Raw genomic sequence first — 24344 nt, forward strand, 5'->3', positions numbered from 1 at the left:
TACTGAACCCGAGTTTCTCATGCTGTCTCATATCTGACTGGCTCCAAACTTACCTAGTTTGGTCACAACCCAGGATATCAAGTTCTGATAGGTAGTTCAAAGTAATCCTAACCTTTTTAACAAGTCAGATTTCTCTCTAAGCCCAAGGAGAGAACATCGCCAGGACAGAAATGACCTGTCACTCTAAAGCTTAAGACTTCAAACATACATTTTCTAGGATCAAAAGGACAATGCCCTCAAAGGTAACATGATGTCAAAGTACTCACTGTAGGAGGGTATGCCATAGGGCTGCCCTGGAGGAGGATAGGCAGTGTATGCAGCAGCCTGCTGGATTCCCGTGCTGTACTGAGTCTGTCCATACGTTGCCATTGTTGGGAAAGATGGGACTGTCACTATATGGGGATAATGTCTATTCAGAACAAGAAAACAGAAGGTCTAAGGCAAGAGTTTCTGTGTATGATCTTCTAGAGCACACGTTGAACACTTCTAGACATTTTGGTAAAGTAATATCCAAAGTAAGATGGTGAGTATTTTGGGAACTCTGAATTGACTAGACTGGGGCAAAAGTTTGTTTTGGTATACAGCTCCTGATACGAGCTATTAGATTAAGCTACCTAAATGCATGGGGAGTTTAAGACTGTGCAAAATATCTGCAAGTTAAAAACATTAAATCAACACTGATTTTTCATGTTTCATTTTGGGTTTGCTAAACGAGCTAGTGTCGTGGGAAACCTCTGACATTTCAACATATTCCTCTGCGGTCACTCATAAACATAACAATATTCAAACTGATAAGGTCTGGATTCCCAGGGGTACTGAAGTACAGCGCACAGTACCTCAAACCTTCTTTCACTCCATATCTAACAAGATTAAGAACCAGTTACTTCACTGGGCCAGAGACGTGCAGGGGAACAGGTGGACGGGCTTAAGGCAAATGCTCTTTAAGGTGACAAAGTCTGCACAAAATGGCTGTTCAGCAAAACACGGTTTTTAAATTACAGCACTTGGCACGAGCACTCACTTTGTGGAGTACAGATGGAGAGGACACTGCGGTGCTGCTTTGCTGCTGCCTGGAAAACAAAATTAAAGGGTCTTAGATTTTCATTATGTTTTGTTCTATGGCCAAGCTGATACCACTGTTTTTACCACTGCTGGTTTAAGAAAAATATACAGCAATTAGATGACTTTTAGTGAATCTCTACTAACTGAAGTAGGTAAGAAAATTATTCTCCACTTAATAACAAATGCATGTTTAGATTTTAACTGAGGGTGATACCGATTGATTGAGCTACCGCTTTCTTCTTCCCATGGGACTGGTATCAATCATGAAGCTGGGCTTTGGTGGGATGACTCACACATTAAAGGCTATAAAAGCAACTACTATGATTACTGAAGTGATTTAAACTCATTGCACTTTTTGCCCTTTTGCTTTTTTTGGTACTCTCCTAGACCATGATCAAATAAAAATAAATATTAAAAATACAACATTGTAAATCTCTTTACTCTTGAATTTTTTTAGTTAACTATAACCTACCTTATTGACCTGCCAGAAATCAAAATATTAAACCAGTAGAAAATGTATCACACAGGTTATACGTGCAGGATGCCTTCCAATGTACCAAAAAGTTGTGTCCTGCAACACTACCAAAGAAAAATGTGCCACCATCTTTATTTAAAGATAAATTTAAATTTAATTAACTAAAATTTTTAAAAAATCTAAAGTAAAACCTGAAAAGTTGTACTGAAAACATCACCCCATGAGTATTATGCAGCTTGCCTCCATAACGTCATCCAAATTTTGATTCTTGACTCTTGGCTGGAGCTGTTGGATATTATCACAGCACTGTAAATGCCAAAACCCCCTCGCAATCATCAATAATGACATTAGGCACTGCAGATTCAGCCTCTCTGGTTGCATCAATGAACATACAAGACTAACTGCACACAGCTCTACACAGAGAGAACATCTAGCATCTCCTTGTCCACTGATCACAGCACTGCCACCCTTAACATTCACTGCTAGCAGCTATAATGTAATTTGTTACACAGCATAGGAAATATCACCCAGCCTCATGCAGAAGATGATCTCTCAACTGCAGATGCCCATGCCGGGTGGCAAGGGAGATTCCTGCAGTGCCCCTGAGGCCTGCACATTGCTACTGCCAGGCAGGAATCATCAGCAGTGCTGTTCCACGTGTTGACAGGGACAGACCCACAATGCTGTAGTTGGATTGTCTTCCGTACAAAGTTGTCCAAAACAGCACCACTGAGTTTGTTCAGCCATTTGTAAGTTCGTGAATTAAACGTTTAAACCATGTTTTATTTTAATGAAATATGCAAGTACATATAAAGTCTAATTACATGCAAACAGTCCTATGGGTCTGAGCAACTTGTTATGCCATAAATATAGAGAGAATGTCCAAAAAGATCTGACATGCTCACATATGAAATGTTCATTCTTCCTGATTTAACTCTCTTTTGAAGATGTTCTTTCCTACACAACCCTTTTCCACACCATTTTACATGGCTTTAACATTGTACATTATAACAGGGAGATTACACCAAACTATTCTTAAAAACAGTTCTATTTAATCTGGTAACTTTTAAACCAAATTTCATTTAAAAATGCATTTTTATCTTCGTTCACTTGCTTATGGAAGAACTCATGCATTTCCATTGGAGTTTTAACTAAAAATATTAATTATTAATCATTATAAAAAATAATAATATAAAATTGTAGGTCTACTATATGTAACAATAATACTGAAAATATTACAGGATTTTTAAAAGAATGTTAATTTGTATAATCTTTACTGTATATAATAATCATAGACATTGTAAATTTCCTAGGAAACGTAATACTAAGCTTATTAAGACTGAGCTTAATTTCCTAGAAAACAATAACATTTGACCAAAAGGTAACAACTTCTAAAAAGCACAGTTTTTTGAAAAAGGATGCCCTTTTTTCACAAACTCTGAAATCTTCAGAGATAACTTTACTCAAAATTAGAAAAGTAATATCCATGTACTCCTTTCTCTGTTCTCCAGGATAACTGCAGTGGTTTATTAAGAACTACATACTAGGTTAGAATACATAAAAAACGTGAAAATAAGGGTGTCTGTGCTTAGGTGCTTACTGAACTATTTCCTGAATCCGACACCAAATAGCATTCTTTTGGTGATGTTCCTGAGTCTCTCAGCTCTCTTCCCAGCAACCTGTCACCCAGACAAGTACCTGCAAGCTGACTGTGGCCACTTTCCGGCCTCATATTTACCTTTAAGGGTCTCCCAACTGTTTCAGGTGCATTACCAGAACAGTGTTACTGCAGCAGCATTGCTTGCTTTAAGGAATGTGGCTCTGGTAACACAAGCCACTGATGACTGGGGGCAATGGGTTTCAGAGTGAACTGGCCATGACTGCATTGACACTGCTGCTTGTTACTATTATTAAGAGAAAAACCCAGCTTGGGTACCTCTGTCTGTGCAGCAGCAGACCTCAGAGTCATCTGTCCACAAACCTATGTGCTGGACTCTAATGTCTTAGCTGGATGCCTGTTCCACCTCCTCATTCTCCTGAGCATGAAGAAGAAACAGAACAAACTTGCCCAATTACAGCCTCTGTGATCAAATACACTTTCATCACCCACTCTTCGCTCTTCCTCCTCCAAAGTGCTTTATTGGGGCACATCCCTCTCATTTCACCCTCCTCCACAAGAAATTCAAACCTCATGCCCTTTCCAATCCCATCTCTCCTAAGTTGTCCCCCAGTTCTGCCGGAGTTCTCCCTCTAGCTGAGGACACCCCCAGAACACCACAGAAGGGCAAATACCACAGCTACAGCCCCCTTGTGTCCTTTTCCAGGGTCCCCTGCAGACACTACCTGCTCTGTGCACCGAGCTGTTTGCAAAGGACAGCTCAGGTAGGAGGACAGTGTGCCACGGGAGGGACCATGAAACTTACACAGACCTAATTGCTAACAGAATCACCCTAATCACTGACAGAAACAAAACCATAAGGACTCCTTCCTCATGCAACCCCGATACACCTTAGAAAAGGAAAGCCCAGCAGCAACCCTGCCTTAATTCCTCTACCAATAAAGAGTGGGTTAACAGTAACCTATTTCCCACTCAACAGGCAGAGGGGTTTAGTTTAAAAAAAATTTAAAAAAACTGACAAAGGATAGTGTTATACGAATGTACACGTTCATCTAAACATACAGATATAGCAAAAAAGACTGTTTCTAAATCCAAAGCTGGGCTTACCTGACTCACCTTCAGTCTCACTATGAAAAATCTGCTTTGACTTACCTGAAAGAAAACAGTTCAGAAAATTAGATTTTTAGATTGTAAAAACAAAAACTATACTATTTCTGTTACACTGCTGCTCCCTGCCAAAAAGGATTGTATTGAAGAAATAGACTTTTTTAGTTTTCATTAATTCATAATGCCTTTTACATCTGAGAAACAGGAAAATTTAAGCATAAGCTTAATTTCTTTTCAAAAAATATCGTATCTTCAAATTTTTTATTTTTGAAAGAGGTAACTACAGAGTAAATAAATACATTTGCCAAGAATGCCAAGTGGGAATTTACTGTGTGTCAATATACAATATACCACTGTCATTGCCAAAAAAAGCCAAGTTAAACCTGCATGTGTTTCTACCCAAAAGTGCAGGACCACAGGGAAAATATGTGCACTTGAAAATTATATTGATGTAATTGCACAACTCATGATAAGCACCCATGAGAACAGCAGGTCAGACATCTACATGGACACCTACACAAATAAGTATTACAACTAGACTTGCTAAAATTAAAACTGTGTGTGTAATACAGAGCATATATTTGTTGCATTGAATTTATTGCATTAAAAGCTCTGGCAGTCTGAGACTTGACAAACACACAAGTATTCTCCTGTTCTTCAAATTAACAAGAAGTATTTTCAAGGTAAAGAGCATAATCTTGGTAGCACAGAGGATCATTCCATAGAAAAATAACCATCATATTTCTGTAAGAAACACATCAACATGAGCTGTCACTAGCAAAGTGGTGTCCAACAGTGTAACTGCTACGTTGGCTCTTATTTATATTGCATAATAACAAATAGTTTCTGCACCAAGAAGTTTACAAAATGATGTATTTAAAAATCATTTCTAGCTCTAATCTGTTCTGCAAACATGTACATTTAAAAGGAGGTTTCTCTTAGATTGTTATCCCTTCCACTGCTCTTGTAAATAGGTAGTCATGATGTACGTGATTTAATCATGCAATTTCTAATGCCTTAGCAAACATACAAGCAAAACATCTCCTTGGCTTCTAAGAACCTATAAATGAAGGGTTAAACATACTACTAAAACATAATAGCCAGTGCCTTTTCCTAACTCCCCTCTAACAGGAAGGCTGACAGATCCTGACCGCAGCAAACAATAGCTGGGATTGTACTAGCAAGAACTAGTTCAGCTGCATCACTTGCCAATAATTTTTTTAACAGATTTAACATTCTTCTGTTTCCTTCACTTGAACAGTATGATGGGGGTGGAGGGGAGGAGGAGGAGAAGAGCAGATAAATTTCCATCAGTCTCAACCACTGAAAGAATTTGTCCTTGGTACCTGCCAAATATGAAACTTCAGACCAGAGGCCAGCCAGCAGGGCTAACCGTTTTGAGATGATAGCGATGATCTCAGAGTAATGCAAACTGGGGCACAGAGCTGCTTTGGCAAAATGTTTTCTGGCTCCATGATACATTGTTGGGCCTGGGAGCCCGCACACACCCCACCCCAACAGCAGCAGCACAGCCACCAAAGCCCAGGGCTCACGTTCACACCACCACTGGGGCTCTAGTGGGGTCCAAACGAAAACTGGCAGCTCTACACAAAATACGTTTTATACCTGCAATTCTTCCAGCGGAGCAAATATATACATGCACATGTGCATAGGTATGCACCTACTATACATAGATATATATCTACATGCAAAACATTTCAATTCCATTTGCATTCAAACCATTGCTGAACTACAGGATTCAGCCACAACTGGAGCGTCTACAAGAAAATATTAAAAAATCTCAATTGCCCACCATACTGTAGAACTAACTGTCAGAAGCAGAGGCTTTGCATGTGGCCAGTTGCCTTTGGTTACACATCTATACACATTATGTTAAAGCCAGTAAAAAGTAAGCAAAAGAGGCAGCCTACCTTCTATGTCATCTGGAGCTGTGGCATAAATGTTAGAAAGGTTAAGCTTCAGTCTGTCAGGGCACTCTCTATTTACAGTCAGGCTGGGTGATATCACTAGATCTAGCATTTCCTTATACCTGAAGGAAAACAAAGGAAAAATATAATTTATTCATTAATTATGCATGCTTACTAATGATTCAATTTTTTTCCCTAAGAGTATAAATATTAAAGCTGATTACCTAAACCCAGGCTTCATATAAATTCCACATAATAACATTCACTAAAGTTTTCATCAAAGGGAAATGCTGAATTAAAATGCAGTACTTGCTCCCTTGGAGATTACACCCATCTGATTAATGCTTTCCCTTTCTTCCTGGATTTTGCCATACAAAAACTAAATAACCTGATCTCTCATATGCCATCAGAGCAAGAATGTACACACCAGTGTCCAGTGAGGCTCCAGAACAGACTATTAAGGGCTGAAAATTACGTTGAGAGCAGTTAACAGCATTACCTAGCCTTACAAGATAATGAGGTTAGCAGTGGTGATAGGATCAGTTTTCCAGGGGACACCTAAACCAGGCACCTAACTACAATATCCTGACCATTAGGTGGCAGTGGTACGAGGACAGTCCCTTTCACATAAAAAACCACCTTACTTAACCAAAAAATTTAAATTAACAATATACAGGACTTGAGCCTCCAAAGAAAAATGTAATTGTTTGTGTGCACATGACCTACACTATAATGAAAGCTTACAAACTCTGCATTAGACAAACAGTTCAGAAAAGAAAATTACTAAATCATTTTTTTCAGACCCTATGTACAACATGAGTAGGTCTATTCGTCTAAATACCACCATTTTCAATATATGTGACTGACTCCAGCTATGCACCTTTTCAGAAGTGGGCTCCAAAGACACTTACTTCAAACAGGGCTGCTTGTTTTCCTTGGAAGCATTAGGTGTTTGGGATGGGTATAAAACATGGCATTAAGTGCACGGATTTGCGTACCTATTTTTGCAAGTTTGGGCAAAGACAACAAGGTGAGTACAGTAAGGAAACTGTGTGTTACGTTAGGTATCTCCAAGACGGCTTTTATGCAAGGCAGGTTTCCTGGACATCTTTACCCCCACAGCGTTCTGTGCTTGTTCCTGTGCAACCAATGCCTGCAGCTGAACTGTGAAGAACCCACTGGCCAAAGAAAATTTGAAGCTAAAGTTTGTCAATCAATTCTGGGTTGTTTTTGTTGGGGTTTTTTTGTTTGTTTGTTTGGTTGGTTTTTTTAATACACACAATGCATAGAAACCTATTTGAATTTTCTAAGACTACACCAATGCATTTTGCAGCTTTAGGTTCAAGTCCAGAACAAATGATGAAAAAAGTAGGACTCAAAGATGCTATGCCCTTTTTCGCTTTCTACAGCCACATAGAGTACACGCCTATTTCAGTCCTCCGGGGGTTACTGAGGGGAACTAGGGCTATTAGGGAAAAGTGTAACTGTGCTCTTGGACTGAGCAGGGCCCAGGCAAGAGCAGATGGGAGAGAGGGCATATGATGGTGAGCAGGTCCAAGGCACCTGGCACACCCTTGCTCTCTGGCTGGGACTTATCTGAGCTGGACTATAAAGGCAACAGACAGCATGGCAGCAACAGGCTGGCAGCAATCCATAGCACACCTAAACCATCATGAAGTTAAAATACAACAGCACATAAACCTGACACCTTGACACTGGTCTTCTGCAATGCTAATCTACACACTTCTGGGAGAAGCAGAGAGGTTTGTGTTGATTTTCTGTTTAAATACCACTTTACCAGCTTTGAGAAACAGAGAAACAATAAACCACACACTTTTTATCTGAACCTCTCCAATCACTTTTACAAAGCCTGCAAATACCTGTGAGGGAGGATAGTAAGTATTGTTATGCACAGGCACAAACCAAATTAAGTATTTTACCTGTAACTATAACAGCAAAGACCAATGCCGAGTTCATTTTAATTTCCCCACCTAACAGCTGGGAAGGCACTCTGCCCAGGCCGAGAAAGCATCCACCCTCTGTGGATTTGCAGAATTGCCAAGAATGGGTATGAAGAAGCATAACCATGCACAAGGTCCACAGCCTCAGTCCTCCCTTCTTGAAATGGGATCTGGGCTCCTCTTGTCTGCCTCCCCTGGAAATCCATGTGGACATATGCATTTTCACCACCAACACAGCCTCAAGTCCAGAGGCTGGTAAAGGCTTCCTGATTATGTGCCACGAAGGAGACCCTAAATCAACAGTGAATGACCAATGGGGTAGAAATACTGTACTCTGAATCCAACACTTGTGAGATCCATGCTTCCTAACTGCTGTGCATTACAGATTTGCTAAGAAAACAGGACTAGCATAAAAATCAGTGTTGCTTTGCAGCTGGAGGTTCTTTGTTGCAAGTGGGCCTCAAAGGGCTCCACCTTCAGAAATGTCCCTGTAAGACAAAGCACAACTGCCTCCCCCTCCCCTCCCTTAAGACACAGACACTAAAGCACAGTAAGACAGGAGCAAAAATGCAGGTGCATAGGGGGCACCAATCATGCTCACCACCAGTGTCCACACAACCAACTGCATAGAAACACAACAAGGAGTCAGATTTGTACAAGGATACAGAAAACGGTCTCTAGCTGTAAAAATTCCTCCCTAAGTGACTCAGTCTAATGGCAGAGTCAAAACAGCCATCCAGGACTCCTGACCTAACCCTAAACAAAACACAGCTCATGAGAAACTTTACTCAGTCCTGATAGTACTGGAGTAAGATATGCTCCAAACTGGTAGCAACAGAGGCTTCATTGAAGCACATGTGCATCTGCTTTATAGGCAGTCTCAGGCACGAGGAGGCAGGCAGATGTCTTAGAACCACGTACTGTCAGGGGTGGTCACGGCCCTTCTGCACACTTTGCTTATGCCAGAAGAAAAAGAGATTTTTTTTCCTGAAACAGCTAATCTCACTCTTGCTGGCACAGCCAGGCTGCCACAAAAGAAAGGGGTCAAGAAGATTTTTGTGGTGCTAACTTCTCAGTGGGGAGGAACAAGGTCTCTCCTACAAGCAACAATGGCTCCTAAGGCTCTCTTAAAAGCAGCAGGCTGGGCAAGGGCTCTTTTCCCAGAGGAATTACTTTCTTTGAATCCACTGGCACCCAATTAAATTTTGTTTGCATGGCTAAGAACGCAGGGTTTAGTTTTATACCAGGTTTTCTCTTCTGGTGTAAGCAATGTCTGATTTCCCCACACAAACACACCTTATTTCCTTAATGCTATACCTGAACTGAGGAAAAGCACTGCTGTCCTGTCAAGCTGGGGATGTTCTACATTGTTTCTCAGATAAGACATGCCCTTCAGCATAATCCAAAACCCCATCATTCATGACACTGCCCGGACTGTTGCCAAGTGAATAGGAGCAGATGTTTAAAGTGAAATGATCTTTTATAATGATTAATGCACTTTAATTACATCATTATTCAGATATTTCATTAGCTACTCTGAAAATGTTTTCTGTTGGTTTTGTTCTGTTCACTTTTGTATTCACACAGTCCCATCACGCTTCCCTGTATTTGTTCTATAACATTTTCCCAGGTTTTTTCCAGCATCCATTTCTCTTTATGTATCAGTTGCATGTACAAACAGGTATCACTTCACAGAAATGCCTGGCTGGTTGTGCATGTCACATGTATGTTCGAATTGCTAGTGGCTCTGCATGTTTTGCATGCACTTTTTACCAATTTGTTCATGTGCATTTCTTGTTTATGTACTACTTCGCAAGAGTTCCTGAAATTCCAGTTTTAACAAATGGCAATCTACATAAAATCTTCAGTAAAACCATGGAACCAGGATGGTATTTAAATGACATGCTGGAGTGCAACTGATGAAAATATCAGGTCTTTGCTTGCTTTTTAGAGCAAAAAATTTTCTGGCTTAAGTCATGTACAGTAAATCAGTAATAAAGCTTGCTGAATATGAGCTTTTATTAAAACCAGTGATGGCAGCATCTAGCATACTGGGCTGACAGACATCTGGAAGAGCTTTTGGCTTCTATAATTAAGAAGAACCTTGTGTGAATTTGGTGCTCAGCTTTTCCATTAGAATCCCCTACTCAAAACCCAATATCTTGCCCTGAAAGTTGGCCCACAAAATCTCTGCCAAGAACAGAAACTTTTCTCTTTACTAATGTTTAGGAAGGAAAAAAGAAAAATAAAAGTCTTTTTCAGTCATTCTGAAGCTAGGAATGCCAAATTAAACATTTTAAGGTTTCAATTTTTTGATCGAGGTGTTGGGGTAACCTACAAATCACATTTTCTTTTACAATGATGTTTTGAAGGCAGTTATTCCAGGCCCCAACTCAGAACACTCAAAACGTGCTGAAAATCAAACTACTGAGCGATCCCATCTCTCTCCAGCAAAGTGCTCAAAGATAAGTGTAAATGCAGTGCCAAAGTGGGACCCAGTCTGCAGACTGAGTCAGCAAGGTGCTCTGGATACTGATGGTGATGAGAACTTGATGGATAACATTTTGAAAGGATGAAACAGGAAATCTCCATGGCATTGTGGGCAGATGCAACCACATCACAGCTCTGCTCAGCACAGCTGAAAGGCCAGAAGGCACCAGACCAGCACGGATGAAGGAGACTCCTTCCAAAGCTTGGACCTCTGCTGCACTGCCATAATCTAAAGCATCTCTCAGTCGGCTCTAAGTTGTTTTTAACATCCTCCCCACAACACACTAACGGCATCATCTTGGGACCACAGGCATTTCCATCCTCACTGTGGAAGAAGTGGCCTTGTTCCTGGGAGTTTGCATATTTCCCTTGTGTCTACTGTATTTCTGGGGTGAGAAGGTAGTATTCTGGCTTCAATACGTACAAGTACATGAAGTAGAACGAATGTTCAAAAGAGCACTTCCAGGACATTTTCAGTAAATAAGACACCTGGGTAGTAAGTAGTACCAGGGTAAACTCAATGACCAAGTGACAAAGAGATTTCAGAGGGAATGTGTGCAAGGAAGGGCAGAGCATTTGCCCTGTAATGATAGCAGTCTGTAAGAGGGTACTTGAGCAACAGGAGTCTGATGGTACAGTTCAGAAAGGACATACAAGGTATGAGGCAAAAAGCTAGCATGGCTGTGGAAAAAAAATAAAGCGAATGAGCTCTGCATCTGCTATCAGTGGAGGAACTGATGAGCTAGGAACCCTGCAGAATGAAGCAGGTGAGAAATGAACGATAGGACTCCTGCCCCTGGGAAAAACCTGCCAGATCCTGCAATGGGAAAGACAAGATACTTTAAGGGAGCATGAAATTACAAAGAAAGTTTGGCCATGAAGGGAGAGGCAGATCTAGAAATTACTCTCCCTGCACCATCCCCATGCGATGATCTTCTCAAGAATTTTTACTCTTATCTGGCTAGAGGCCAAATACAAGCTTAAACCACTAGATCTTCCTAAACATATGCATATGCCAACACAGAGCCCTAGGCAAAAGTGGTACAAGCCAAGTCCTCTGCTTTTAGCTTTGCTGGGAAGGAGAACAGTAGAGACAGATTGCAGCCTAATTGCAAGAGTAGTATTTTTGTTTTGCTTCCATGACTTTATCTGGTTTTAATTACTTGATCAACTGCTTTCACCTTTATTCTCCTCAAAAAAGTGCTATGCATCATAAAAAAGATGACAGTCTGATTCCCCACTTTGTTTCTAAACTGAATTACTAAAAGATAACTGCAGAAAAAGTGGGAAGATGGCTTTCTGAATTTCTGATACAAAGAAAACAAACCAACCAACCAACCCACCCCAATCCTAAAGAGTTTGTCTTTCACTCCTAGGGAATTCAAGAGTTGTAGTTTTTTCCTACATGTGTAAAATTTTCAAAACCACCTGCTATGTCTCATTAATTTTCATTGGGAACTAAGACTCCTACTGTTGTAGCCCTTGGGAAACATGGCAGGTTAGCCAGCTTTGCCAGGACTAACTGGTTGCAAAATTATGCTCCCCATTTTACTGCACTCCTGCACAAAAAAAGGAATAATTCATAAGCAGGGAAAACCCTATTATCTTGCAGCCACCTTCCAGGTGGTATAACAATAGGGAATCTCGTATACTGATGATTTTGGCTACTTCTACCCACACATTTCAAGAGCAGAGGAAAGTAATTTCATTTCCTCTGTCAGTACATTGCTTCTTCGCACTGTTAAGACGTTTTCCCTCCATCTATAATAGATCCTTTGTTCCTTCCAAGAACTCAAAGATGCTTCAGCAGGTGAAAACCATGATACTATTTTCTGTTTTATAATGAATCTTAGCTCATCCACAAGTACATCTGATAGATGTATGCAGGAAAGGCCTGAATAGGCATAAAGTTCAACCTGAGCTGGCATAAATGCTCATGCACAAGACTGACAGTACAGCCATGATGACAAGATATCCTTTCAAGGTGACCTGCAGGGCAGCATGCCTCAGGCTGCTTATATTCCTGAAAGCTGCCTTTCACTGACGTAATCAGACAATAAAAGCAGCAGTACTTGTCTGGATTTATCGTTGCCCAGCCCATTTCAGACACAAAAATAAGAGGACTCATAGTAGTATGGATTGTAGCACAGCAGCTGGGGGTGGGGGTACAAAGTTGTATTATTCTCCAGCACATAATATCTCAGGCTAAGGATTAAACCAAGAGGAACAAGAGAAAAGTTATGTGATAGGCAAGTGACACAGCTCATCAGCCTGCAACCAGAAATTAAATTGAGGTGAGGCTACTCCAGATGACAGGCACAGAGCTAAGCCTTCCTGCAACTGCTGATCAGATTGAGTCAAGTATGAGAGATGAGAAAAAACAAACAGGCAAGACAAAAAAGGAGCCGAAGGCTGTACTGGCTAAACTCGATCCCACAGCAAGAAAAATCTTCATTTGAACTGAAGCAAGATGCCACTCGCTTTCTGAAAAAAGCTGGGAAGAAAGGCCCATCTGAGCAGTGCCTTTGTGCAGCTCAGAGAAAGCTCGGCAGAGGCTGCACATGGAGCATGCAGGAACACCCAAGCCCTCCCTGGCCAGAGGACAGTGGTCTTGAGCCGTGCTTCTTCACATCCCCTCATCACTCCCTTTGTGTACATATCGTCACACAGTTTTTAAATCTTACTGTTGGTCTTCTGAAGTGTTCATCTCTTCTTTAGTCCAGCATAGGAATAGCTGGCCACAGGGTAATGTTAAAAAATCCTACAACTCTAATAAAGTAAAATAGATACACACACAGCTTCAGTTTAAACAGGCAAACAAAAACAACACAGAAACAACCACCCCAAAACTTGAAATAAGAGCACAAGCACCCAAGTAAGGTCTGGATCACAAATAGGTTGTTAATTCAGTAGTAAAATGAAAAACTTTCCACAAAAACAGCCCTTTCTTTTCCATATTTATTCTGCATATATCTAAAATTATTCACTTGAGAAAAAAAATGGTTCGAGTTTACATTAAGATTTTCAAATTACTTTCTTTTTAAAATGTGTTAATTCTAAACAATTTTAAGAAAAATAACTGAGAAAATAACAAAACAGACCATTTCTGTCACACTTCTGAAACCACTATTGTTTAAAAATACCCAAAGTACTCCAACAACTTTAAAAATCCTTTCCCACATGTTTGTTTTGTTTTGTTTTATTTTAAATGAGACAGTATTTTTGATCACTTTTACTTTCACTGGAAGTTTTCTGTCTTGCTCTAACCCATAGACCAGACAGTAAAAAACAAATGAAAAATCCTGTCTCATGAATTTTTCAGCCAACTTTTTTTTTTTCTTTCTTTTTGAGGAAAGCCTGCTTTAAGATTTTTGAGAGCTTGGGACTAGCAAAAATAATTGCATGCCTTGTTTCCCTGGAAGTCCTGAATTTCCAGAAGCACTGGCTTACTTCACCGGGCTTTATCACCTGGTATGCTAGACTGTTTTCGAAGGGTTTTTTAATTATTTTTTTTGTAAACACGCTGTTTCTTTCTTGTCTCAGACCTGTTAGTTAAAAAAAAAAAAAGCTGGCTGTCTTCATAGAAATAAATGTTCTTCCCACTCCTAGCATAGCTGCACAACTCTCTTCTCCAGGTGCTCTTTCCCCGACCCCCACATTGCAGACACAGAGCAATACTGAGAAAAAAAGAGGGGGTCCGGGCTGGGCTGTGATCCCCCCCCTGCACTTCCTGCAATTAACTCCGGAAGAGATTGAAGGAAGATAGACTAGGGGAAGCATCAGCATTTTCTGGTTGAGCAGTCCAAGGTAAAGGGGATTCCAGTGCATACAAAAACAAACAAGACTAGCTACCTTCACTGTTTGTTATGGAGGAACAGTCTGAAAGGTAGCTTGAGAATTCTAAGTGAGTTAATGATGGGGTTCGTGCCACAGACCTTCAATCTGACAGCCTAACCAGAAAATATGTAATTGCTTTGAGTCACTGGGGTTTTCAAAATTAATTTCAACACAAGTATTTCACTTAGAATAAGTCAAAATGAGAAAGTTGACTTTTTCAGAATGCCTTTTTTTTTGTCTAATGAATGTTTGCTAAATGGAGCAACATTTGCAAAAGATATTATTTGCCAAACAATAAAATTGTTGAGCTGTCTTGCTGTGGACAATCAAGTACCACACAGAACAGACTAAGTTGGTAACAAAATGCTATAAGCTTATAGCCTACAATCATTTGAAAACTAAAATTGTGTGTATAATAAATATATATGCACACACACAAATGTACATATATCACCTCTTTCCGCTTCCACATTTCTCTTTGACATTCATAAGCTTTTTAATTTCCTTACACCTCTTCCTATTCAGATCCCCCAAGTGTGCCAGGGCTGCCACGGAGCTGCAGAAAACCACTCCCATAGCTTCAGCTGCACAATCATGGTCCATAACACAAACCAACTGCCTCCAAAGATGGGGCTTCACAAACCAGGTACCTTAGGGTTCAGCTCATGAGACTTACTTGCCACTACTTAGGCACCTCTTTCCATTCTGAAGAACTATGATTTTTATTCTTTCTCTTCAGAATCACAAGGGCTAAAAGAACCACGCTTCAATGTAATCACAAAAATATGATTTAAGAAAAATGATGAGATTTGGAATGAGGAAATAACAGCTGATAACTTAGATACTCATGCTGAAATCATCTGGGTTCTGTTAGGGGAGTGTGCAAGAATGTGTTTTGTCTTGTAGCCTACTTGTTACTTTTAAGTCACTGATTTCATCTAGCTTTGAAATTTGGAGGAAAAGGAGCTCTGAGAAACTAAGTAATCCACGGTTCTTTAGTGAAAAAAAGATGGACTGAATAATCCAGTCTCTTACAAGGCCCTGACCAACCCTTGCCTGAATGATGTTGTAGGCAGCCTCAGCTGCCCATGTGCACTGGGGCCTTAGAAGCTGTAGGGCTGGTGGTTGCCCCGAAAACAGCAACCTGGTGCAGTATAAAGGCGCATGTAGTCACCAGGCTGAATTTGACATCAGCTAGGGAGAACTATATGTAATTGTTGAAGGAGACAACAGAGAATTGCAATTCTACTTTTGCTTCCAAGTTCCACCACTAACAGACTGGGCAAGTTTCTCAGGACTACATTAAGACCTCTATAAATGTGGGAAATACCATATAAACTGCCAATTAAGTTCTTTTTAGGGGCTGGAAAGTGCTCTGAAATCTTTAGGTGAACTCTGTTACACCATCACAGTATCAATATCCATGCCAATGAATAATGACCATCCTGAACACAAGACAGCCAAGAAAGAGGTGAGGCACGAGAGCTGTCCTTCAGGGCATGTTCTCTCACTCATTTTTGGTCCAAAAGCTCTCCATTCCCAGACTATGAGAATTTCTTCACCCCTTTGATTTACTTTTTAAACCCGTCACAGACCTGCAATGGCTCGAACAACCCAATAAGAAAGGTAAGCCTGCCCCTTTATAACAAGCCTGTGTCAGCACCTCCATTCTCAGCCTGTAAAGGAGTAGCATTCAGGGAATAATAATTCAGAAAGAGCTATGGGAAAAGAACTATGAAATATAAGTTAGTAAAAGGACCTTGGATGTAAGGGAAAAGTCTAGTATAACAGCATAGGTGAGGCTGGAGTGAGAATGACATACCCTCTCCTTGGTTAAATCCCCCAAGTCGGACCTCCTCTGACCAGAGAAGACAGCAAAGAGGAAAGCCTGTTGTACGTGTAGAAGGTTGAAAGCATCTTTCTTTTTTTGGGACTCTTCTCCTGCCTTCCTGCTCCCAGTAAGGGAAGAGAAGACTATCTCATCTGTCTGCAGGAATAAACCAAGGGAGATCATCCTCAAGGATTCAGAACCAATGAATGCCTCACAGTTTGATCTATTTATGAAGTATCTTGATGAGGGAAAACACAAAAGCTTGCCTCATTGTCCTAAATGCAGCTGATGTCCTACATACCAGAAGGAAATGTGACAAAGTTTGTGGTCGCTATAAAACTGAAAATACTTTCTTAAGAAACTGGAAGTAAAATATAATTTAACAATGTGTCTGAAAACCCTGTACTACTTTGGCTTAGTCTCACAGTCCGGCATTGGAAGCAGTATCCCAACCATCCCCCAGCTCCTCATATTTTAAAAAAATAATTAAAAAAAGGTTTTGTGGTAGTCCATTACTACACATGAGGGAAGACAAAAAAAATCTAACCTCCCCCAAAGTCTGCTTCCTTAATTGCTTCTCTTCCTCCAACAGATTTCTAGGTTAGGGTCTTCAGGGCAGGGGGGAGCGGGGTGGGGTTTTATTTTCATTTTGGATTTTCCTTGCTGTGGTCTTAATTAATGCATCATTAAATCAGAACTTGTGATTCCCAAGTAACTGATAATTGAGCATGCCCATGGCAGCCGTGAGACACAAGCCCTGCTACCCACTCTGAAGGCAGTTTGCCTGCCAGGGTGATGGATTTGCCCTGAGACTCAACACTTTGTGGGTGGGAAGGACCCTCTTGATCTGCTTCTGCAGAACTGGGACAGCAGGACAGCACATTTAATACCACAGACAAGAGGCCTGCGTGTTTTCACTACAGAAAAACACCCTTCAACCCTCCTGCTTTGCTCTCCTTATTGATAAAACATGAATGATGGTGATAAGGCCATGGGACTCCTGAATAAAACTCCATTAGTGCTAAGGTTTATGGAAATACCAGATTCACAAAGTTTAGACCATTCTATGATCAACAGTGAATTTCTGGCGGGATCATCTTCAGACATGTTGAGTCAAACTAGTTAAGCCTAATAATGCAAAAATAGCTGCCTCCCTCCTTTTGATCCTGCTTAACACACTCTTCATAAATGCTGTAGGCAAAGCTTGTACAGCACTAATGCAATTGCTATGAAGAGTACTACAAATGCAGGTGCTTGTTCATTACCACTTAACCCTGAAGCTGCTTTCCATGTGCATGGCCTGAATGTACAGCTGATTTGCTCCTGGATTATGAAATCCAACTGTACTCTGATATACTTTCCCCGATTTGATTTGAAGTCAGTCAGGTTACCAATCTGGATTTAGCAAATATTTCGGTTAAATAAATCAAATTTATAAACTTTAATATTCACTTAGTCACAATCCTTTCTCTTTCTTTGAAACAAGCAGAGGGTGGTCTTACAGGACAGGCTATCACTCCGCTAAGCTTCAAGAAGTTATCCTTCCCTCCTCTTGCTCACAGATATGATTCAGTAATCATCTTCTCCCTCTTTTGACTCTTAACAAAAATAAAATGTCATTGTTAATAATTATTACCGATCTCAATTTATCTGAGGAAAGAAATGTTTTCTAGAGGAAGTCAAAGTTTTTCATTCCCAGCTCTGACACTAACTCACTGGCCATACACCACATCTCTCTCCTTTGCCTATTCCCTACACAATGCTGTTGAAGGTTTATTTAAGTTCAGAGCAAGCAGTTCTGAACACCGGTAATTCTTGGTTACTGGAACTTGTGTACCTCCATGTGCAAGTGCTAGGTTTCCATCTGCTCACACAAATGCAGAAAGGTTTGTGCTGTCATTACTGGCAAACATATATGCATACCAGATATGCATTTTTACAGCACTGAGCTCCTACTATGCTTTTAAAACCACAAGAAGAAGTTATTGTTTAGGTTAAGGCCTCCAAGAATTTCTGTGAAATGTGCAGGATTTACTCTGCTGGTAAATACTATTTCTGTAGTGAAAGCCAGTTGCTTCATCAGTAGGAATAACCAATTGTAAACTTTTCCGTTCCTGTATATCTAACAGGAAGGTTCAAAAGGGATATTCTGAATCAGGAGACAGGTAGCTTATAGAGAGAAGTTAAGTGGAGCAGACTTCTCATTTTAAAGAGTTACAGTTTGCTCACTACTGTTCTACTAACACAACTGAGTTGCTGCATATCTTGGGGATGTTAGGAGGAAAAAAGACAGCTATCCAAAAGCAATGCTTGAGCAATAGCTGCACTTTTATTGGTCACTCATGCTAATTAATAGTGCAGGAACAGCTAAGGGGAAAAGTTTACTCAGAGCAAATGTCCACATGTTTTCCTTGATATTTATTCCATTACTGATTAGTTTCTGTGAGTATTTGAAAGTCAGGCTAAAATAACAATGCTGAAATAACAAATGGAACAGCTTGATTCTCTTTGTGGCTTCAGGTGGACTGAGGTCTGATTTCCCAAGAGTTCTGGTGTGACAATAGGCTGAAGCTTTTTCTTCAAGCCCAGGTGAAAGTTAACCCAGACCCACAATCCCAAAGCTGTTAGCAGCAGGTTTATTTTCAAGACAGAGGGAAGGGATTTTTACCGGGATGACAAGAGGATATTATCAAACAAGGAAGAGTTACAGAGCACCTTTGCAGAGATCCAGTCACTGATACACCACAGGGCAGCATGGAAGTGAATATACCAAATGATAGATGCACTAACATCACTTGCCATTCACACAAACGTTCTTATTTTCCTTTGCGAAGTCTGATCAGATAAAGAAAAACACTTTCAGGAAAGTGCCATTTTATGATATTAAACAGGCCTCAAATGACTTACCAACGTACAGAGACACACTGACATTTGAACTGCAGTTTTGTTTTCAGTCTTGTTTTTCCCCGCTGTGACTACTGCATTTGAATAACTGAATTTTTAAGATATCTTTTCCTCCTTTCACCATGACGTAATGCAACTGTAGCACAAGACTAACAATGTAGAGCTACTGCTGCAGGAGCCAAATTTGGCACCAAGAGAGATTAGAGTTGGCACAAAACACCATGATCTTTAAAATAAATTTGGCAGACATATTGAAAAGGTTTGCCATTGCTGCCATAAACAGCATACAGAGCAGTAAATGGAAAAGTGCTGAAAGAGACCATGGTTTTGTTACTGGAACAAAGACCTCAATTAGCTAACCACTTAATCTAGCACCTACTCATATATGAAAACTGAAGAATTTTTTATAATAGCACGTCAAAATTAAGGGCAGCAGCAGGGACCAAAGTGTAACATAACAATGCCTTTCATATGTCCATCATACCAAACTCAGGCTACAAAAACCTCCAGCCAGCTACCTATTAGCCAGGAGAATCTCTGTGCACAACTGCAAGGTCCACTAGATTATTCAAAGAAAAATACTTGATCCATACAAGAACACATCTGTCTCAACAAATTTATCTTTCCAGTACTTTTCAGTTATGGTTTCCCAAGAGGGAATTTGCTCCTACTCAATGATTGTGGAGCAGTGCTCTGGAAAGAGATATGTATGTGTATTTTTCTTTTTTAAATGCAGAAGGAACGGAAAGAGAAATTCACGTTTTCCTCACTGTATCCCCTTCTCTCTGCTTGAACTGAAAAAGCGTGGGCAGATTTTCTCTGCTCTATATAAGGGTCTGATGATTTGAGATGTGGACATCTGCCTGCAACTGGACAGATGCCACCAGCTTATTTCACCACAGGCAACTAGACAGCCATGCAATAGCAGCATTTTTCAATTGTAACTATTTTTTTTTTAAGCTCAGTACCTAGCAGAAAAATTCCATATTCCATCCCAAATTTCCCCAAATTTTAAAACTCTAAGCACCAATTCTAAAATAAGGGACCACCTTCACCAGGCAGATAAAAGTCCGAAGCATGCGTGCTGCCAGAACAGCTTTTTGCCAATCTGGTTAGCATTAACACATGTAAGATCATTCAAAGCACATTTCAAGTGATTTATCTGATCCTCAGTAGCAACCATGCATTTTCATAAGTAGTAACAAAAAACACTCCTAATGGACATCCATCCAAATGTGGGCTTTGTGTGTGGAGGCATACAGAAGTTAGTCTCCTGTTGCAACTTACTTAGGCTTAGATGAAAAACAAGAATTGGCTTAAAGGTGAAAACTTGACTTATTTTCCTCACTCCCCAAAATCAAACAAACTGAAAAAAATAAGATCGGATTACTATGACCTGACAGCTTCAAATTCTTCACACGAAACTGCCACATCAGGAAACAGAGGACAACTTTAAATGACCAAAAACCATGGTATCTTTTACTACAAGATGTTTACAGCTTCAACGAAAAAACTAGCATCTTAAAATCCACTTTGTTTTCCTAAAGAGCAGTTTCCTCCTACCGTGCTACACACCACCTACCTTTGGGATCACCACCCCAACTCTGAAGAGGCTACTCTGCAATACAGCTTATCACCCCTGAGGCCACCTGTCAACAGCGACCACTTCACACACAACACCAAATCAGGGGACTGCTATAAACACAAGAGTGCTAGGATTGAAAACAGCAACAGAGATGACTGTTTCACTTACAGGACTGCAATGCAGCTCAAGAAAGTTTCCTGCAGGTACAGAAAATGGCAGCTACCTAATGTTCATGCAAATAATGTAAGAAAGGAGTTTTGTCTTCTGTACAGATTAGGAAACCCAGCTGCAAGTAAAAGCTGACTTTAGCTTCTTGGATATTTGAGAACAAGCTTACATGTGCCACTAAGGTGACTGCCTTAGACTTAAAGCTCAGATTTGATCTGCAATATCCCCAGCTTAAAGGCAAATTTATCTCAAAAACATGTGCCTTCAAAGGCCCTCACCCTTTCACAGCCCAGAAGAGTAGCCTGACTGCCTAGTTCAACAGCTGATGTGTTTCCTGTCATTGGATTAACTTCAGCTCATAGCCTTCAGCAGAGTTTCTCTCTGACACTTTCATGGAATAAACTTCTACAACAGACAAAAGAATCAAAATAATTTCTTCCCTCCGGCTACTACAGGATGGCACCGATATGACATTCATTCATAAGCAGCATGCAAAGATGCTCGTGCTGACCCCCACTCTTTGCAGCAATGAGCTACCAAAAAATAATAATAATTTAAAAAAAAAAATCAATTGTGCAAAATATCTGAATGCAGTGCTTTGTTCCCAAAGAAAATACAGCAGCTCACCTTTTTTTCTTCTTCCCCAAGAAAGTAGTCCTAGTAACTCTAGCAAAAAACAAGGAAAGAGGACAGCGTGCCTAATTTCAGGGATTTTTTTACTAGTGCATATACAGGAGTGAAACAAAAATTTGAGTCAAGGAGTTTGAGCTCAGATAAACTACAGTATTACAGTATTTCATGAATTTCCCTGAACTACTCATCAGAGAGCCACTTTAAAATACTAACACCAATAAAACTGCAATTAGGGAAAAATTTACTTTATTCTCATATGGAATTATCAGAAATGGCAAATTTGACGCCATATTCCAGTGGCTAGGGCTCTCATTAGGGAGACTTGGATTCAGTTCTGTGTCAGCCAAAGGTTTCCTGTTACTGGAGTATTTTACAAAGCCAACTCATATTTATGCCTACCTCTATTTCCCTTCTCTGTAAAGTAGGGATTACTGCATCTTTCCACTTCTGAGCATGCTGAGCTCAAAACCATGAAGATAACATGCCGTACTCAGGTAAGGCAGTACAAGGGTGTGAGGGAGAAAACTATACAAATGCCAGAGACAAATAAGTAACATTACACTGATTAAAAGTGCCATGAAACCAGCATATTTCTGACTTTTCCTTACTACTTCACAACCTTTCTCTGCTCTTCTGCCAATACGGAGAGCAGACACTGCCAGCAGTTGTCAATACAGAACAGAAGCGTAAGTCTCACATTCTTGTTTTCTCATAGACCATGTAACATGCCTCCTCCTCCCTACACCCAACTTTTGCATGGCTGGATTCTCCTTTTAATTCACATTTGGCTGTGTAACTCTTCTATCCCAGTCATTCTACTCCAGTTGGTCTGTTTCTCCCCTCGAGCAATAGGTGCTAGGTATGTCACGCATCTTCTGTTAGCACATGTCCCGCCATGGTTCACATGAAGCATAACCAATCTGCTAACCCTTGGACAGCTGCTGGTTTTACAGGCTGTCATCACAAAAACTGCCTGTGTGCCTGCTTGTGGGATTCCAATTCTTCAGGAGCCCAGCAACTGAATTCACTGGTTCAGCTGCAAATTTAAGCATGGAATTGAAATGCCACAATTAAGAGAACCAGCTTCACTTAGTTTAGCTTCTCTTCACAAACTAGCATTGGGGCTCATGTTAACACCTTAAAATCCTGCATCTTTCACTTCTAACATAGTTCCTAAAGGTTAATAGGGTGCATTTTCAGCTACAGATAGTGCAGAGTAAATAGGTGCAAGATCCCATATTGCAAGCTTTCACAAGACAGAACAGCCTGCACCAGAACCTCTCCCTCTAAAACTGGTGTAGGAACTACTTTCCTAGCATGGATATGTCAGTAGAGTGGAAGCTGAGACACACAAAGATTAGTGAGAAAATAACACAAAACCAGAAGAATGTGTGACATATAAGTAAAATAAGCTCCTGGGACATGGGTCTGAGAAAAGCCTTTTGAAATGTTACGGAGCACTACTGAAAAACACAATCGCTGCTCCTTTCTGTACACCGGATTAAAAAATAAAATCAAGAACAAAACCTACAAAAACTTCCAGTACAATATATAAACAAACAAAACAATTTTCTGCTAGAATTATACTCCATCTATTTCCTTCTATCATAGGACTGTCCACAAGAACTCAAGTTTCTGGCTTGTTGAGGAAAGGTTAAACAACACCTAATTGAAAAAGGCAACTTTTTCCTTGTCCTGTCATGTACCACTTTGCCTGCAAATAACGTGGCACAAACTTTGAAAAGCATATACAAACACCTTAAGCAAAAATCCAAGTTTTAAAAGCAACAGCCTGATGCCAGCAGCTATAGCAGTTAAGATTTTTCTCAAAGCTAAGCATACATTTTTCCATACAAGCAGCTGAATCATGGATATTTAAAAGAGTAGTTTATTAAGCACAATACAGCATATCCCCTACTTAGCCCTATAAAATGTGTCCAGTGCTACACAAAGCATTAAAAAGCATTTAAATTTGCTGGCATCCACTGGCACAGCAGAAGAATGGAGAGAGCTAATCTAACAGCTGTCTTGAAACACGGCAGATTTATACTGTGAGTTTAGTCATTAACTATAGTTATCTGACTTATAGCAGAACACAACATGAGTAGTTGTGGCCTCTGGACTAGTGTAATGTATGGCAACACCTGAAACACACTCTCCTGACTCCACATTGCTGTAGTTGCATTGCTTTTACTGGAAGCACTCAATTTTGGTTAATGCGGAAGTATAGTCAAAGAAAAAAGCCAAATAAAGGCTCATAGTCAGTTTATCAAGTATCTAGATACAGAATGGTTCTGTTGATCTTTTGCATTTGCTATAGCGCTGAATTTTCAGGCAACACCCAGCAACTGAAAAAGGGCATGATTTAATAGTCCAACTTTTTTTTTCTGTGGTATATGTTTGTGCTTATTTTTTAAAGGGAAGATGAGATAATATCGGAGAAGCAGTGGTATAAACATTATCCTTACCTATATGGAAACTTAAATCTAAGTATGCATTGAAGAATGCAATGCAAGGGGAACACTGCTAATTGGTTTTAGAATTCAAAATTGAAGCTCGGTAAATTCAAGGGAAAAACAGAGTTACATGAGTATTGCATGAATCTAGGAATAACTGAGTGTATAAACGAAATTCTAGAAAGGCTTGCAAAATTACCCTCAGTTACACCAAATCTTTGGGTTCATGCCAAGAAAAGCTCCATGGTTTTCGACAGGAGTATTTAGGTAGGCAGAACTTCAGGTTTAG

At 40.2% G+C, this 24344-nt stretch overlaps 1 protein-coding gene across 7 annotated transcripts in view; it reads right to left on the reverse strand.

Moving 5' to 3' along the window:
• EYA2 (EYA transcriptional coactivator and phosphatase 2) overlaps window positions 1-24344 on the reverse strand; it is a 101189-nt gene that overhangs the window by 53499 nt on the left and 23346 nt on the right. For 5 of the 7 annotated variants that reach the window (XM_040609078.1, XM_040609081.1, XM_040609076.1 and 2 more), the window contains exons 2-5: window positions 6194-6312; window positions 4263-4307; window positions 1022-1070; window positions 267-409 (exon numbers count right to left, since the gene is read on the reverse strand). In XM_040609078.1, the coding sequence (XP_040465012.1) occupies window positions 267-409; window positions 1022-1070; window positions 4263-4307; window positions 6194-6302 (346 nt within the window). In that variant the 5' untranslated portion in view covers window positions 6303-6312. Of the gene's footprint in view, window positions 1-266; window positions 410-1021; window positions 1071-4262; window positions 4308-6193; window positions 6313-24344 lie in introns of those variants that run through there. The other 2 variants (XM_040609075.1, XM_040609079.1) reach the window with 2 other exon arrangements.

Source organism: Falco naumanni, chromosome 10 (assembly GCF_017639655.2).
Source record: "Falco naumanni isolate bFalNau1 chromosome 10, bFalNau1.pat, whole genome shotgun sequence".
Classification (NCBI taxonomy): Eukaryota; Metazoa; Chordata; class Aves; order Falconiformes; family Falconidae; genus Falco; species Falco naumanni.